The sequence below is a fragment of the Tursiops truncatus genome, chromosome 20, assembly GCF_011762595.2.
Source record: "Tursiops truncatus isolate mTurTru1 chromosome 20, mTurTru1.mat.Y, whole genome shotgun sequence".
Taxonomy (NCBI): domain Eukaryota; kingdom Metazoa; phylum Chordata; class Mammalia; order Artiodactyla; family Delphinidae; genus Tursiops; species Tursiops truncatus.
The window spans coordinates 13671643-13690168 of record NC_047053.1 but is presented as its reverse complement, the minus strand read 5'-3'; the positions used below and the strand labels follow the sequence as shown (position 1 = coordinate 13690168).

At 42.8% G+C, this 18526-nt stretch overlaps 1 protein-coding gene across 3 annotated transcripts in view; it reads left to right on the top strand.

Moving 5' to 3' along the window:
- The first annotated feature begins 3223 nt into the window (after positions 1 to 3223).
- VPS53 (VPS53 subunit of GARP complex) overlaps positions 3224 to 18526 on the top strand; it is a 126005-nt gene continuing 110702 nt past the window's right edge. For all 3 annotated transcript variants that reach the window (XR_004523908.2, XR_004523910.2, XM_033847718.2), the window contains exons 1-4: positions 3224 to 3495; positions 5440 to 5520; positions 8629 to 8678; positions 12833 to 12899. Coding sequence is in view for 1 of the 3 variants with exons in the window: in XM_033847718.2 (XP_033703609.1) it covers positions 3409 to 3495; positions 5440 to 5520; positions 8629 to 8678; positions 12833 to 12899 (285 nt within the window). In the remaining 2 variants the exon portion in view is untranslated. The remainder of the gene's footprint in view (positions 3496 to 5439; positions 5521 to 8628; positions 8679 to 12832; positions 12900 to 18526) is intronic.

The window sequence follows — 18526 nt, the reverse complement described above, 5'->3', positions numbered from 1 at the left end:
TGTGCCACCAGGGAAGCCCTAGCCTGTTACTATTTAATGCAGTTTTCTTCACCTGATGTCCACCTATCTCTCTGCTCTTTTATCTTCCTAGACTTTTGTACCATGTAACTCTCTTAAACCCAAACTTATATTCATTATTATTATCTTATCTGGAAATAGGGAGAAGGGGGATAATGGAGTTGGGAGCTTCAGCATAGGGAAAGGTTTGGGTTGCAGGGGGAATGCAATGAGAGTTGACAAGGGACTTGTAAAAGGACAATTAGTGGCAATGGGACAGCATGACTTTGTATTGGAGATGGTCACCCTGGTATCATGACTCTCCATGACATTGTGGGCCACTTGGAAGCAGAGAAAACAAAAATGAGGGGACTAGGGCTGATGACAGGCCCGGTGAAGCCAGTCCTGTCACTCCTCTGCTTACAATCCTTCAAAGGTTTCCCATCTCTCAAATGACCTTCAAGAGTCTCCACCATCTGGCACTGCCAATTTCTTCGGCCTCTTGTTCCATTCTCCCCTTGGCTTTGAAAGTCCCATCACCCTGGCCAATTTCTACTATCTTCGTGGCTTTTGCATATACTGTTCCTTTTGTCTGTCATCTCCTGTTCACACCCCACCCTTTGCTTCAGCTTAAAAGTCACTTCCTCAAAGAAGCCTCTCCTGACCCCCCACATAAAATCAGAGCACTCTATCAATATCGTCTTCCATAGTATGCTTTACTTGTCTTTCATTAGACCTAACACAATTCTTTGCTTATAAGTATGAATACCCTTTTCATACCTGGAAATAGTTCCGTGGAGGCAGGCACTCGGTCTATTTTGTTGGTTGCTAAAGTCCCAGCACCTGGCCTAGTGCCTATTGCCAGAAGGAACATTCATTTATTCATTCAATAAATTTATTGAATGAATGAATGAATGGCAGGAAGAGTTGGTTATGGAATCTTGGGAACGTTTTTTGTTAGTTTTTAACTACATCCCAATTTTCTCATCTGTGAATAGCAGATGATGATAGTAACTACCAACCTCAGAACTGCCATGTAGATTGAAACAATGTATACTTAGCATGGTGCCTGGCATATAGGAAGGGCTAGGAAATGTGAGCCATTATTATCATCATTAAATATAAGTGCTGTGAGCAACCAGAACGCTGATCCATTGCTGGCAGGAATGCGAAAATGATAACAGCCCACTTTGGAAAACAGTTGACCGGTTTCTTATAAACACAGACTTACTATACAACCCAACAATCCCGCTTCTGCGTATTTACCCAAGTGAAATGAAAATTTATGTTCACACAAAAACCTGCATATGAATGTTTATAGCAGTTTTATTCATAATTGCCCCAAACTAGAAACAACCCAAATGTCCTTCAGCCAGGGAATGGATAAACAAACTGTGGTATATCCAGATAGTGGATTTACCACTCAGCAAGAAGAAATAAACTACTGATACATGCAACGACATGGATGATATACAAATGTATTATGTTGAGTGAAAGAAGCCAGACTCAAGAGGTGACATATTGTATGATCCCATTTATATGACATTCTGGAAAAGTCAAACTATAGGGACAGAAATCTGGTCAGTGGTTGCCAGGGGATGAGGTGGGGCATGAGAGAATTTAGGGGGGACGATGGAACTGTCCTAGGATTTGATTGTGACAGTGGTTACATGACTATATGCATTTATTAAAACTCACGGCATTCTAAACGACATGGGTGGATTTTACTGTATATAAATTATTTCTTACTGTATATAAAAAATGAAAAACATCCAAGACAGATGGATAAAATTATCATTTCCTTTAACAAAAAAAAAGGCATTTATGGGCTTCCCTGGTGGCGCAGTGGTTGAGAGTCCGCCTGCCGGGGACTCGGGTTGGTGCCCGGGTCTGGAAGATCCCACATGCCGCGGAGCGGCTGGGGCCGTGAGCCATGGCCGCTAGGCCTGCGCTTCCGGAGCCTGTTCTCCGCAACGGGAGAGGCCACAACAGTAAGAGGCCAGCGTACCGCAAAAAAAAAAGGCATTTATATTTCTGATTATAAAAATGCTACAGGCTCATAGACATTTTGGGAAAATGTGCAAAGAATACATTCCATCGCCTGCAGAAAAGTAATATTTCTTGCTATAATTTTTATAGGCACAAAATACACACACATGTAAACTGGGACCATGCTGTATATTTTTGCTTTCTGAAATATATTATGCACATTTTCCCATGTCATTAAATAATTTTCAAAAACCATGATTTTGAGTCAGTAATATTCTATTATGTAACCAATTTTTATTTTTAAGCCTTCCTTTACTGTTAGAAATTATATTGCTCCCATCTTTTTTTAACCACAATTTTGATTAAAAAAAAAAAAGCTCATTGGGGCCAGGGACACTTCATCATGGAGTTTTATCATGTTTAACTGATAAAACAACTCTTCCCTTGTCTGCAATTATCTCATTGTGTCTGGAGGAAAAGTGGTTCCACAGGGTGACCTGGCTTTTTCCTTTGTGGTACATAAGGGCTAGACACACTCATGTTACCTGTATTATTAGCTTAAATTTGCATAGCAATTTTAATTTTTCTCTCTCGCCGCATCCTTGCAGGGTAAGCAGGGCCGATGTAGTAATTTGTTCAAGATCGCACAGCTCATCATTCGTGGACCGTGACTTCGACTCCAGCTACTCAGTCTCAGAGAAAGTCAACATTTCCCCAGGGCGGGTCACTGCCTAATCTGGATCTTTTTCCCCGCCCCCGCTACTGCCACTGAGCAAGGGGCCCCTGGGTGCGGACGCCCCCAGAAAATGCTGCCTAGAAGCTTGGCACACGGGGAATTTAACTCTTGTCAAGTGGACAAATTCCCATCCTACAAATTGTCCTTGGCAACATCGCCACTTACCAGCTGGGGTCATTTCTCCCCCGATGGCTGGGGGGACACCTACTGCCACTGAGCAAGGGGCCCCTGAGAAGGATCGCCGGCCTCGCGGCCCGTGAGAGCTGCTGTCATTCGATCGCGACGGTGTTGGGGCGCACCCTCACTGGGGGGTCCTGCCGGAGCGGCCGGGTCGTCCCCAGCGCCAGGGCCCAAGTGGGGAGGGTGCCTTCGGCGAGGTGAAGCGGGTCCCCACCATCTTAAGGAGGGGTGAGGGCAGGTGGGGGCCGCCGGACTACAGGGTTGCCCAGGGAGACTCCGGGAGGTGACAGGAACACCTCCTCCTTGGGACCAGAGGTCAGTCCTCCGCTATCCCAGAATGCCCCGGATCCCGGAAGTGCCTGGCTTCCCGGAAGTGCCCGACTGGGTGACAGAGCCCAGGCTGTCTGGAGCGCTGCCGCTGGAGGGTTGCTATTCTGGGGCGTGGGTGGCTGCAGGACGTGCGGCTCGGGGTAGGGGTGGGCGCCGGGAGGGAGCTGGGCGGCAGGATGATGGAGGAGGAGGAACTGGAGTTCGTGGAGGAGCTGGAAGCCGTGCTGCAGCTCACGCCCGACGTGCAGCTCGCCATCGAGCAGGTGAGCGTTCCGCCCCTCGACGGGAGGAGAGTGTGGAGGCTGGGGCAGCTCTGGGGGTGGGACATGGGGTAGGACGCCGGGGAAGCGGTCTTCGTGGGAGACGTGGGAGCTAGGCGCAGAAGGGCAAGGAAAGGTTTTGGTGGGAGGTGGTGGTGGGAAGGGGTTTCTGAATCTAGAGGAGGGAGAGAATCTTTTCTAGGCCTTGATTGTCTTTGGAGGGTGGGGCGTCCTGGTGGGTTTGGGTAAAGGAGCTGTGTCTCCTTAAAGGATGCACCTAGAAAAAGGGACCTCATAGGTAGCAACCTCAGGTTTTGGGGGTTGCGGGGCTGTTCATTCATTTATCAGGCTGGTGTCGCAGTGTTCCGGATTCTCCATCTAGCCCCTTGTGAGTGACGCGGAATTGAGGGGAGGAGGTAACCTCTATTTTTGAAGCATATCGCAAAGCAGAGGAGCAAAGGTTAAAAGCAAAAAACAAAAAACCCTTTACCATACTTAGTTGAGAATTCCTGCTGTTGATTAATTTGGGTTAGGTTGAAGAATATTCCCAGGTGGCTTCTCTTCCCTGCAGGAATTCTTTAGGTGACTAAATTCTCTTTTCAAGCGTATGGAGTTTTTAAGAGTGATGATATTAGAAATAGCAATTTAGACCCTTGTACAGGGTATCGCTCCTGATGAAGGGAGAAAAATCTCCCTTAAAGAAGTTGGTGTAGGGGATTTAGGAAAAGGAGTGGTGAGCCATACTTAATGACCACTGGGAAGTTTTTTGAAGTTAAACATTACTACTTCTATTACTGATAGTTAATATTTATTGACCATTAATACTTACTATGGGTCTGCCAGTGTACTAAGTTATTTGTTTGTATTGTCCCATTTATAGATTTTTAGGTGTGTTTTCCTTGGAGTGGTTGGATTACTCATTCACAGCACATTTGGCAGATCCTGAGGATGCCAGGCCATTAGGCAAAAGTTTTGGTGTTCAAGTCACACTGCTTTCCACCCACCTCCATCTGCCAGAAAGAGACATATGTTTCTTTTTTCGTTTGTTTTTTGTTTGTTTGTTTGGCCTTGCCTCAGGGCTTGTGGGATCTTAGTTCCCCTACCAGGGATTGAACCTGGGCTGCCCGCAGTGAGAGCACGAGTCCTAACCACTGGACTGCCAGGGAATTCCCAGAGACATACATTTCATTCCCTTTGGACCTAGTGGGCTCCAATAGAAGAAACAAGTAATGCAATCAGTTATCGTTTGACAAGGGTTTTAGAAGAGCACAGTTTTATCCTATTTCTTGGTAAGATTGAATTCTAGCACAGGTTTCTCCAATAAGCAGACCTCAAAAAAGAATTTGCTTCCCAGAATAACTGCCTTGAGCTGGTGAAATCTAGTACCCAGGGGATCACTTAACTGCTTTGCAACCCACCTTGATACATGTTCTTCAAATTGCAACATCTGAAGGGAGTTAGCTATATTTCTCAGAAGGCGGCTTGCTTTCTTCTGTAAAAGAGATGGACAGTTCCTAAATGTCAGCTCTCCACTTCCTGACGCTGAGTATAATAATCGCTTTGATGCATAGTGAATTCTACTGCTGAGACATCACTGCGACATGGTGTATAATAAGTCTGTTATCAAGATTCCCTTAATACAACCATGTCATCCGCTGGCTTAATCTGATAGTGTACAATGCCCACTTATTTTACCTTGTCCTTGGATTTCGTGGATATCTGGAACTTTTCACTGTTGCACATTCTGTTAGTTTTACTAAGATGTGAAAATTACAGATTTACTTTACTAGATATTTTATTGCGCGTCTGTTGTTGTTAAGCCTCGTAAAATGAAAAAAAGCTATGGTCTTTGCCTTCCAAAAACTTACCAACCAATAGGGAGGAAAGAAATAATACATAAAGCAAGGCAGAAAGATAGGTGATTTTTAATTCTCTATCTTTATGTAGGTATTTCCAAGCCAGGATCCTCTAGATCGAGCAGATTTCAATGCTGTGGAGTATATCAACACCCTGTTCCCAACAGAGCAAGTAAGTATAGAGTTTTCTTCTTGCAGTGGCTTCTGGCTCATCCTGAATATTAATGATGTATTATGTGTTATACTACATAATCTAAGGGACCTTGATAAGCAAGTGAGAGTTAAATTCAAGTTAGACTCCGTTGTAACCAGCTTTTTTTGGGGGGGGGGAGGGTTAGCTAATGCCAAATACTGTTGTTGTGTTAGTGTGGAATTCTCTGTATAGTGAGCATATTATTAGAAACCATACCCTTAGGTTGAAAGCGTCTGTCCTGTTGCCCCCCGACCCCCAATTTTCTGTAGTAAATTGGGAAGTAGACAGGATTTTTCTAATGTAATAGGGGAAAAATGGGAATGAGGTAGGCAGGATAAGCCTGGAGTTAGAAAGCTACTTTTATTCCTATTTCAAGATGTAAATTTCAGAACTTTGATTTCTAGCCCAGCAGACTGTGGGTGGTGTTGGCCCCTTTATCCTGTACTGGGAGTAAGGAGGAAGAGCCAGTTTTAGTTCTACGGAAGGTAGAATTAGGGTGTAAAGGTGAGCTCAGTTTTGAACATATTTGGGCCATCCAGGTAGAAATACATAGTTGGATATTTGAGTCTGGAGCCAATCATTGCCATAACCGTTAATATTTTGGCATATATCCCTCCAAACTTTTTCTGATGGACATGCTGATTTTTAAAATAAATTTGGAAAAAATGGTATCATACTGTGTGATCGTCTTTTCTGAGCTTTCACAGAAAGCCTTTAGAACTCATCTTTTTCTTTTTTGGCTGCACCATGTACAGCTTGCAGGATCTTAGTCCCCGGCCAGGGATTGAACGGGGGCCCTTGGCAGTGAAAGCACCAAGTCCTAACCACTGGACCGCCAGGGGATTCCCAAGAGCTCATCATTTTCTATGAAATATGAATTCTAGGAATTAGCTGGAGATAGAAATTTGGAAGCAATGGTATAAAGATAGCAGTTTTAAAGCATGAAAAGGTTTAATTTACCCCAGCCTATCAAGACAGCTAACTAACCACAACAAATTGTTAGATTTGAAAATTATGTATATAGGGAACCACCAGGTTCTCCCTTCTTCCTGATAAGTTTTTGTGGGTTTTTGTTTTTAGACTTCTGAAGGTAGCATAAGACATTTATTGTTCCACAGATTCAGTTATATGTCTTGTCTAATTATGTCCCGACATCCATGGTGATGTATAGTGAAGTTTCTCAGGTAATTCAGGAAATTTATGACACAGGGGTACCTTTATTTCCCCAACCCCAGATTTATACCATTTTCCAACCCAGATTCTCATGGACCTTAATTAAAAGGTAATAGAAAGTAAGGGCATGATTTATAATTTCTTTCAACTATTGCTAAATCTTGGGCAAAATCCATCTATATACCTCATGGACATTGCAGTAGTTGCATTGTAGCTGTGGCACAGGGGCTTAGTTGCTCCGTGGCATGTGGGATCTTCCCAGACCAGGGCTCGAACCCGTGTCCCCTGCATTGGCAGGTGGATTCTTAACCACTGCACCACCAGGGAAGCCCTTGCTCATTTATTTTGTTTATTTGTTTGTTTATTTGTTTTCTATATTTCACATATGAGTGAAATCATACAGTATTTGTGCTTCTCCGTCTGATTTATTTCACTTGATACCCTCAAGGTCCATCCATCTTGTCGTAAATGGCAAGATTTCATCTTGTTTTATGTGTGACCTGGTTCTCTTATCAGACCTGTGCCTGGAAGGCTCCTGCCTCTTCCTGCCAGCACAGGTTGCTGCTAGCAATTTATAAGCACAATTCCTGCATCACCCCCAATTCCTTCTGAGGTAAAATATCTATCGGGAGAGAGGGAAAGAGGACTTACAAAATTATATTTTGAAAACTTCAGTTAAAATGGTGCTATAAAATTGTACCATCTCTATTCCATTAGGGGGCACCCTTTCCTCATGTTTTCAGCTCACTAAATTGGTACTAGTCCATTTGTTTTTATTGTCATTGTCTTAAAAATAGAAATAACTGTATTATAATTGCAATAGCAGTGCATTGTCAATATAGAGCAATTAGAAAATACTCATAGGCAAAAAGAAGAAAAACTTAAAATCCCTCTTCTTCATAGATTACAACTACTGCTACTGATTTCATAGGTTACAGCTACTAATATAGACTCAAAGTAATAGTGTTTATCCTTCCAGGCTTTTTTCTAATGGACCTAGACATGAAATAAAAAACAGAGGTATTTATTTATTGACGTTTAACATAATGTGGAGGAGTATACAGATCCTAAATGTACAACTTGATGAATTTTCACCAAATGAGTAAAGCCAGGTAACCACCACCCAGACCAAGAAATAAAACATTAATAAAGTAGCCCCTTCTTGCCTCTCCCAGTCACTGCCTCCCCCACAGTTAACCACTATCCTGACTTCTAATGCAGGAGAATAGTTTCACTCACTTTGGAAATACTATAAATGCAATCATACAGTATATGCTCTTGTGTCTGGTTTGTGTATATGTGTGTGCGCACGCAACATCATGTTAGTAAGGTTCATCATGTTGTTGTCTGTTGTAATCATTCATTCATTTTTGTTGCTATGAGGATTTTGTTGTACGAGTTTGTCACGATCCTATATACCAGGGGTCAGGAAATTTCCTGTAAAGGTCTAGATAGCAATTTTAGGCTTTATGGATTATTCAGTCTCTGTTGCAGCTACTCAATTCTGTCTTTGTAGCTCAAAGGCAGCTGTCGATAATATGTAAATGAATGGACATGGCTGTTTTCCAATAAACTTTATTTATGAAAAATAAATTCCAGGCTGAATTTTGCAGTTGTTGCCAACTACCGCTAAACTTCCTCTGCCCTCCCACCCCGGCTGCATTGCAAGGCTTGTGGGATCTTAGTTCCCCGACCAGGGATTGAACCCATGCCCCTGCTGTGGAAGCGTGGAGTCCTAACCACTGGACCACCAGGGAATTCCCTATATATATTTTTTTTAAGTGAAAATTGTATCATACCGTATGATTAGTTTCTTTGAGATGTCATAAATAGCCATTATAGTTCATCATTTCTCTGGAAAGAGGAATTCCAGGAAGTGAAATAATAGCTGGCACCTTTCCTTCTTTATTGTAGTCTCTGGCAAACATCGATGAAGTTGTGAACAAAATTAGACTGAAAATAAGGTAAGTAACACCATGTGATTATTAATAATTAATGAAAGTATGCTGTTCATTTAGTTAATCACATTCTGGATCACACTTATCTGTAAGAACACTAAAATCTCAAGTTTGCTGTAGATGGTAATCTTTTTAAAAATAGTATTTTTTTCTGGGTTTCCATATGAGCCTTGTGGCAAAAAACTTGATTCTTTGATCAGTCTTCAATTATTTATTTTAAAAAAAGGAAGGGGCTTCCCTGGTGGCGCAGTGGTTGAGAGTCCGCCTGCCGATGCAGGGGACACGGGTTCATGCCCCGGTCCGGGAGGATCCCACGTGCCGCGGAGCGGCTGGGCCCGTGAGCCATGGCCGCTGGGCCTGTGCGTCCGGAGCCTGTGCCCCGCAGCGGGAGAGGCCGCGACAGTGAGAGGCCCGCGTACCGCAAAAAAAAGAAAAAAAAAAAAAAGAAAAAAAAAAAAAGGAAGGAATCTGTAACAGGCTGTTCAAAACAGTTGATTATAAAAGGAGACAAAAGCATTTCTGCTACATTTTTAGTGGCTTTATTTCCCTAGCAGATTTACCCTTTTTTTTTTTTTTTTGTATTCCCAAGGCTTAGATATGAAGCTGGGTTTATATATCCCTTGGCCATGTATCAGCTAACAATGTGGTCAGATCTGCTGGTTGGTGTGGGTGGTGTCCCAGGACTAAACATTGTGATTAATCTAGGATGTCTAGGGTGGTCATCAGATGTCCTTTCTGCCAAATAGCCTTATTCTGGTTTATCCATGTCTGAATTTCCAGTTTTGACACATGGTAGATACTCAAAGTTTGTTTGTTGTAATTATTATTGTAATGGTTGATGTTATTACTTTAAATATAGTTTTTTTGTTGTTGTTTTTAACTTGTGATGAGGAGAAGCCTTCATTTTGAATCCAGGAGATGATTTTTTTTTCCCTGACAACCTTTGGGTTTTTAGGTGAAGACCTCTGCCGTTAATATTTTGTTCAGTTGGGTGCCTTAAAAAGTACAAAGAAGGGACTTCCCTGTTGGCGCAGTGGTTAAGAATCTGCCTGCCAATGCAGGGGACACAGGTTTGAGCCCTGGTCCGGGAAGATCCCACATGCTGCAGAGCAACTAAGCCCGTGCGCCACAACTACTGAGCCCATGTGCAACAACTACTGAGCCCGTGCGCCACAACTACCGAAGCCTGTGTGCCTAGAGCCTGTGCTCTGCAACGAGAGAAGCCACCACACTGAGAAGCCCACGCACCACAACGGAGAGTAGCCCCTGCTTGCCGCAACTAGAGAAAGCCTGCGCACAGCAATGAAGACCCTATGCAGCCAAAAATAAATAAATACAAAGAAGCCTGTTGATTGTTTCGGTGGACTTTAGCTGTAACAGCGGTAGTAGAGACCACTAAGTTTTATACGGTTTGCAGAGAAAATGAAAATTCCCCCATGATCCAAAATCACTTGCGAGAGGCTTCCCTCGCTGTCCAGTGGTTAAGACTCCGTGCTTCCCAACCTAAGTGTCCATCAACAGATGAATGTGGATAAAGAAGATGTGGCACATATATACAATGGAATATTACTCAGCCATAAAAAGAAACGAAATTGAGTTATTTGTAGTGAGGTGGTTGGACCTAGGGTCTGTCGTACAGAGTGAAGTAAGTCAGAAAGAGAAAAACAAATACTGTATGCTAACACGTATATATGGAATCTAAAAAAAAAAAAAGGTTCTGAAGAACCTAGGGGCAGGACAGGAATAAAGACGCAGATGTAGAGAATGGACTTGAGGACATGGGGACGGGGAAGGATAAGCTGGGACAAAGTGACAGAGTGGCATGGACTTATATATACCACCAAATGTAAAACAGATAGCTAGTGGGAAGCAGCCGCATAGCACAGGGAGATCAGCTCTGTGCTTTTTGACCACCTAGAGGGGTGGGATAGGGAGGGTGGGAGGGAGATGCAAGAGGGAGGAGATATGGGGATATATGTATATGTATAGCTGATTCACTTTGTTATATAGCAGAAACTAACACACCTTTGTAAAGCAATTATACTCCAATAAAGATGTTAAAAAAAAAAAGACTCCATGCTTCCAATGCAGGGGTTGCGGGTTCGATCCTTAGTTGGGGAACTAAGATTCCACATGCTGCGCGGCATGGCATGGCCAAAAAAATCCCAAAACAACAACAAAAATGAAAATCACTTGCAAGCCAGTTATTTTCAGCTTTCTCTCACCATACCTTTAACGGTTCTTCAAATGAAAAAGGACATAAATGACATAAACTGACATAAAATTCTCTGGTTGAGATGCCATTAAATGGCCCCTGTTAAGCTGCAGGAGAAAGAGGAAGTGGGGGCCACAGATCCGCCTCCTGCAGATCAGGGCCCAGGTGGCGAGGCATGGATTTCATATAGCACCTGCTCCTCATCCCTTTTAAGGTTCCTAGGATGTTACTGAGGAAGGATTTTGTGAGGGCTACTTTGAATTCTCTGGCTTGTTCCCATAAAGTTTCAGCAACTTTGTCATTTCTGGTTTACTCCATGACAAATACTAAAAGTTACATTGGTCCTTTTGAATGGCTCTGAACATTAAGTGAAAATAGCCTTTTAAAAAATAACAAAGGTGACTCATCAGTCTGTGCTGGGCTTGGCTTCTACACTACTGTTGCTGCTCCCTCACTGAGGTCCAAGTCCTCACTCTTCCTCCTGTCATCAGACATCTTTGTTTTTTCTTCTGAATAAGTAGTGCAATCTGCAAACATTGATGGGTATGTTAATTAATTAAAAAATTAATTAATTAATTTAGTTTTGGCTGAGTTGGGTCTTCATTGCTGCACACGGGCTTTCTCTAGTTGCAGCGAGCAGGAGCTACTCTTCGTTGCGGTGCGCGGGCTTCTCATTGCTGTGGCTTCTCTTGTTGCAGAGCACGGGCTCTAGGTGCGTGGGCTTCATTAGTTGTGGCACGCGGGCTCAGTAGTTGTGGCTCGTGGGCTCTAGAGCACAGGCTCACTAATTGTGGTGCATGGGCTTAGTTGCTCTGCAGCATGTGGGATCTTCCCGGACCAGGGATGAAATCCATGTCCCCTGCATTGGCAGGCGGATTCTTAACCACTGTGCCACCAGGGAATCCCAGCTTTTTTTCTTTTGGTCAACCTGGAATCGAGATTTTTTTTTGAATTTTTGAATTTTATTCATTTTTTTATACAGCAGGTTCTTATTAGTCATCCATTTTATACACATCAGTGTATACATGTCAATCCCAATCTCCCAATTCATCACACCACCACCCCCGCCACTTTCCCCACTTGGTGTCCATATGTTTGTTCTCTACATCTGTGTCTCAATTTCTGCCCTGCAAACTGGTTCATCTGTATCATTTTTCTAGGTTCCACATATATGCGTTAATATACGATATTTGTTTTTCTCTTTCTGACTTACTTCACTCTGTATGACAGTCTCTAGATCCATCCACGTCTCTACAAGTGACCCAATTTTGTTCCTTTTTATGGCTGAGTAATATTCCGTTGTATATATGTACCACATCTTCTTTATCCATTCGTCTGTCGATGGGCATTTAGGTTGCTTCCATGACCTGGCTATTGTAAATAGTGCTGCAGTGAACATTGGGGTGCATGTGTCTTTTTGAATTATGGTTTTCTCAGGGTATATGCCCAGTAGTGGGATTGCTGGGTCATATGGTAATTCTATTTTTAGTTTTTTAAGGAACCTCCATACTGTTGTCCATAGTGGCTGTATCAATTTACCTTCCCACCAGCAGTGCAAGAGGGTTCCCTTTTCTCCACACCCTCTCCAGCATTTGTTTGTAGATTTTCTGACGATGCCCATTCTAACTGGTGTGAGGTGATACCTCATTGTAGTTTTGATTTGCATTTCTCTAATAATTACTGATGTCTAGCAGCTTTTCATGTGCTTCTTGGCCATCTGTATATCTTCTTTGGAGAAATGTCTATTTAGGTCTTCAGCCCATTTTTGGATTGGATTGTTTGTTTTTTTAATATTGAGCTACATAAGCTGTTTATATATTTTGAAGATTAATCCTTTGTTCATTGATTCGTTTGCAAATATTTTCTCCCGTTTTGAGGGTTGTCTTTTCGTCTTGAAGGAATCGAGATATTTTAATGATTTGTATCCTTTAACTTTTTTTGCTAGGAGACTGGATGACAGCATTCGAACTGTTGTAAGAGGTCAAACAAATGTGGGGCAGGATGGCCGGCAAGTAAGTAACTTATTCCTTCGTATTAAGTATATCCCGATTTCTTCAGGACCCCACAACCAAGTGACCAAAATATTGATCTGCCTGCTTACAGAGTACTTCCTTAACTGATCTGCCCCATACACAGCAGGAAACTTGCATGACTTGTCCCACTAGTAGCAGGGGGAGGCTGCCCAGACCAGCCATGAGCTGTCACTCAGCATCCCTTGGACCAGAAGCATATATTGTAGCACAGCTCACCCAGGTCCAGGGTTAAATGCACTCTGAAATGAGAAAACAGAAGTTTCCTTGGCTTTCTCCTTAATGTCAGACGTCTCTGAGCCCTCCTTTATTTTGTGTACTGTGGCCCAACAAGTTTGCTGCATTTATCTATCTGCTAAGTTGTTGGGATTTTGATATTAGTTTTTTAAAAAATATATTTATTTATTTAGGCTGCTCTGGGTCTTAGTTGCGGCATGCAAACTCTTAGTTGTGGTACGCATGCGGGATCTAGTTCCCTGACCAGGGATTGAACCCGGGCCCCCTGCATTGGGAGCACGAGTGTTACCCACTGGACCACCAGGGAAGTCCCTCATATTACTTTTGTTGCTGCAAAAGGTAGCAGTAACCTGTGTGTCAAAAGACATTATCAACAGAGTAAAAAGTCAACCTATAGAATGGGAGAGAATATTTGCCAATCATATATCTGATGAGGGATTAATATCCAGAATATTTAGAGAACTCCTAATATTCAACAACAAGAAAGCAAACAACCTGATTAAAAACTGGGCAAAGGACTTGAATAGACATTTCTCCAAAGAAGATAATATGAATGGCCAATGAGCCCACGAAAAGGTGCTCAGTATCACTAATCATTAGGAAAAATGCAAATCAAAAGTACAGTGAGGGCTTCCCTGGTGGCACAGTGGTTGAGAGTCCGCCTGCCAATGCAGGGGATGCAGGTTCATGCCCCGGTCCGGGAAGATCCCACATGCCGTGGAGCGGCTGGGCCCGTGAGCCATGGCCGCTGAGCCTGCGCGTCTGGAGCCTGTGCTCCACTATGGGAGAGGCCACAACAGTGAGAGACCCGCGTACCGCCAAAAAAAAAAAAAAAAAAAAAAAATACAGTGAGAGTGGGACTTCCCTGGTGGTGCAGTGGTTAAGAATCCGCCTGCCAGACCTACTAGAGAATGGACTTGAGGATATGAGGAGGGGGAAGGGTAAGCTGGGATGAAGTGAGAGAGTGGCATGTGACATATATACACTACCAAACGTAAAATAGATAGCTAGTGGGAAGCAGCTGCATAGCACAGGGAGATCAGCTCGGTGCTTTGTGACCACCTAGAGGGGTGGGATAGGGAGGGTGGGAGGGAGGGAGATGCAAGAGGGAAGAGATATGGGAACATATGTATATGTGTAACTGATTCACTTTGTTATAAAGCAGAAACTAACACACCATTGTAAAGCAATTATACGCCAATAAAGATGTAAAAAATAAATAAAAGAAAAAGAATCCGCCTGCCAATACAGGGGACACAGGTTCAAGCCCTGGTCTGGGAAGATCCCACATGCCGCGGAGCAACTAAGCCCATGCGCCACAACTACTGAGCCTGTGCTCTAGAGCCCGCGAGCCACAACTGCTGAAGCCCAGGTGTCTAGAGCCTGTGCTCCACAACAAGAGAAGCCACCGCAAGGAGAAGCCCACGCACCGCAACGAAGAGTAGCCCCCGCTTACCGCGACTAGAGAAAGCCTGCGCACAGCAACGAAGATCCAACAGAGCCAAAAATTAATAAATAAATAAAGTGTTTCTCTTGGAAAAAAACACAGCATTTATAAAAAAAAATGTACAATGAGATACCACCTCACACCCATTAGGATGACTACTATCAAAAAACCAGAAAACAACAGGTGTTGGCAAAGGTGAAGAAATTGAAATGCTTGTGCACTGCTGGTGGAAATGTAAAATGGTGGAGTTGCTGTGTAAAACAATACAGTGGTTCCTCAAAAAATTAAAATGAATTATCACATGATCCAGCAGTTCTACTTCTGAGTATATGCTCAAGAGAATTGGAAGCAGGGTCCTGGAGAGATACCTGTTACCCCCATGTTCATAGCAGCATTATTCACAATAGCTTAAACATGGAAGCGACCCAGGTGTCCATTGGCAGATGAATGGATAAGCAGAATATGGTCTGTACATAATTGGAATATTATTCAGCCTTAAAAAGGAAAGAAATTCTAAAAAAAAAAAGGGGGGGTACTTCCCTGGTGGTCCAGTGGTTGAGACTCTGAGCTCCCAATTCAGGGGGCCCAGGTTTGATCCCTGGTCGGGGAACTAGATCCCGCATGCTGCAACTAAGAGCCCACATGCTGCAACTAAAGATCCCGCATGCCGCAACTGAGGATCCTGCATGCAGCAATGAAGATCCCATGTGCTGCAACTAAGACCTGACACAGCCAAATAAATAAATAAATATTTTTTTTTAAAAAAAAGAAAGAAATTCTGGCATCTGCTATAGCATGGATGAACCTTGAGGACATTATGCTAAATGAAATAAGCCAGTCACAAAAAGACAAATAGCGGATGATTCCACTTATATGAGGTACTTAAGAGTAGTGAAAATCATAAAGACAGAATGTATAATGGTAGTTGCCAGGGGCTGGGGGAGAACGGGGAGTTAGTGTTTAATACATGTAGAGTTTCCGTTTTACAGGATGAATTATGGGGATAGATAGTGGTGATGGTTGCACAACAGGTCAATGAAACTGTACAATAAAAAATGGTTAAGATAGTAAATTTTATGTTATGTGTATTTTACCTCAATAAAATTTTTTTGAAATCAAGATGGAAATAAAGTTGATATATTGCAAAAAAAAAAAAAGAGAGAGAGAGATAGTAGTAACCTGACACAGCTATAATTCCTCATACCTAGTTTTGTTGCCTAGCAGATAACTGTCGATTCATTTCAAAGTTTTATAGTTCTTTTTGGATCTAGCTAAGGAGGGCTGTTGGAAGGGGATGCAGGGGAGAAGCATTGTACGGGGAAGAGGTATTCTTCAGTGACTGGGGGGCCAGATGTTATCTGTTAACCATTTTTCCTTTTCATCTGGATTCTAGTCTTCTGCTTAGACGTCCTATTTCAGAATTGCTGTTGTAACAGAAGTGCTGATCGTGCCCTGTCTAGTCTTCTCTTACAGTGTCCGGCCTGCTCTCTTCAACAGTAATTCAGTTAGGTCGGCTGTGTGCGCCTCTCAATTCTGTTATTTGTCCTGTTTTGACATTATTTAGTATATAGCCAATTTTTTTAAATGTTCATTATGCTGCCCAGATTTTATGGGGGTAGCGTGTAGTCCTATGATCTCTCATATTCCGGTTTCCTCTAGTAGCTCACAGGTGTTATATAAGTCTTTTTCCTTTTCTCTTATATGTTTAGTTTTATCCGCTTCTCTATTTTTCCTACATTTTGTGACTTTCTTTTTCCTCTTACTCGTCATCTTCCGTTGGCCTGTTTGTAAGTAGTCTACCTTGTAGTCATCGTCAATATTTGTGTGTAGACATTTTAGTTTCCCGCAACTGATCCTATTTCCTGGCCTTGCTTGGTTCTTAGTCCTTATTGCTTTGTTTTTTGTTTATTTAGGTCTCTCCCATGAAGTGTCACCTCTCTGGCAGGTGAGGCCTGTGTAAATAGGGCCTTTAGACGTAACAAAGAGTAACAGGGTAGCCGGCCAACACTGTAGCCTCATTCTGCTCTTTCACTTTCCGACATACGTCTGGTCATGTCATCTACACAGCCCACAAACCCTTGTGGGCTCTCTACCAACTTCAATCCAAGTTCCTTTGCATGGCATTGAAGGCCTCAATCTACCTTTCCAGTTTTGTCTCCTGCTGTGACCCATCCACGCTGGAAGCCTAGTGCTCTCCCAAGCATGCCCTTTGCTTTCTGGACCTGTGCTTATGTTCTTCTTTTTGCCTAAAATGCTCTCTCTCCTCTTTTTCTTCCAGTAGCTTCACTTCAAGATCATACCCAGTTCAAACACTACTTCCTTTATGAAATTTTCTGTTTGGCTCAACAGTATATACCAAAGGAATCAGAGTTTTAGAACCCGAAGGGACTTGGAACTCATCTGGTCCACTCCTCTCATTTCACAGATGAGAAAATCGATCCCAGTATCCATCAGTTAGATGTACAGTCTCTCTGTCCACGAACTCCCACAGTCCTGTGCCCGTGTTTTTGACTTGGCTTTCGTGATCTGCTCTGACTTATCAGTGAATACATCTTGTCCCTTTGGCTCGTGTATAAGGTCCTTGAGGCAAAAGCTGTCTCTCTCTCATCTTGGCATTTCTCAGAACACATAGGCCACCTGCAATAACATTTTATTCAACTGTATTGAATATTAGGTCTGTGGGAGAGTATTTATTATTTGTAAGTAAACGAAAGCCCTCTCCCATAAAACATCATTTTGACCAGTGTGTGTGTTCTTTTAAAGATGTTTAAAGCTTGATTTGTTTATGACTAGTCCCAGCTTACTACTATTTGAAATAATAACACTACTGTTTAGTGTGTTTCCACCTATATTTAGAAAGGCTCACTAGAAACCTTGAAATACTTAAGAGAGTTTCAGGTATTTACAATTCCAAGAATGTGAAAATAAAGTGAATGATTCATCAGCACTTTCTGTTGGGTCATGCTGTGTAGATATATATATCTTTTAGTTATTTATGTTTTAACCTGTGGTCACAAACGAGCGTTATTGGAGAGGCAGGCCCAGAATTAGCCTGGAGGAAAGTCGGCCCTCCCCACCTTCACATGTTAATAGGTTACAGGTTGCTGCAGCAAAGGCAGGCCATATTTCAGAGAGCAAGACCACATTTCAAGAATGTTTAGATAGCATTTCAATCTGTGATGGAATTTGGTATCCGTCTCCTTAGCATCCAGACAGAAAGGAAGCCCAGAAGAAGTAATTGCTTTTCCTGTCATCTCCTCCATCTGTGTTTTCCAACAGCTTGTAATGCAAGCTGAAGGAGAGACTTTTTTTTTTTCCAGGGAGCTTTTGAGTCCTGTCCTTGTCATCTCCTAGGGGTGAGAGCCTTGCTGTCCAGCCCCAGCTGGCCGGTGGTTTGCTAAAGAGAGACTCCATTTGACTGGCATGGACTCGGGAGAATTATGGATGTTCCAAAATATTGAGTTTTTAGGTCAAGAGGCCCCAGTTTCCCCTCTTCCCTGGAACGGAGGAAAGGTTTGCTTTCAGAACTTGTTTCCGAAGCTTCTGGGGAACAACTCAGAAGGGGAGAGCAGTAATATGGGCAAAAGGAAGTTTTCCTTTTATACATTTCATCTTGATTGTGTGCGTCTTGAACAGATATGCTTTGTAATCTGTGTAAATAGGGGAAAGTGTTGACTTCACATTTGTGGTGTCTTAAAAGACGTCTTTAGCAGAAAAGTTCTTTTTGGAAAGCAGTGTTTCTGACTCAAATATTATTTGTGGAGAGGGAGTGATTTAGAAATTGAAGACACAGTGAGTCAGTTGCTTTAGTTTCTCGAAATTTCTGAAACCCCCGCTGCCTGGTTAGCACTCTGCTGCACGTTTTGGAGAGCCTTCGATGTCGACCACCCCCTATGGGGGCAGACTTGAAGTGGTCTAGTCCGTG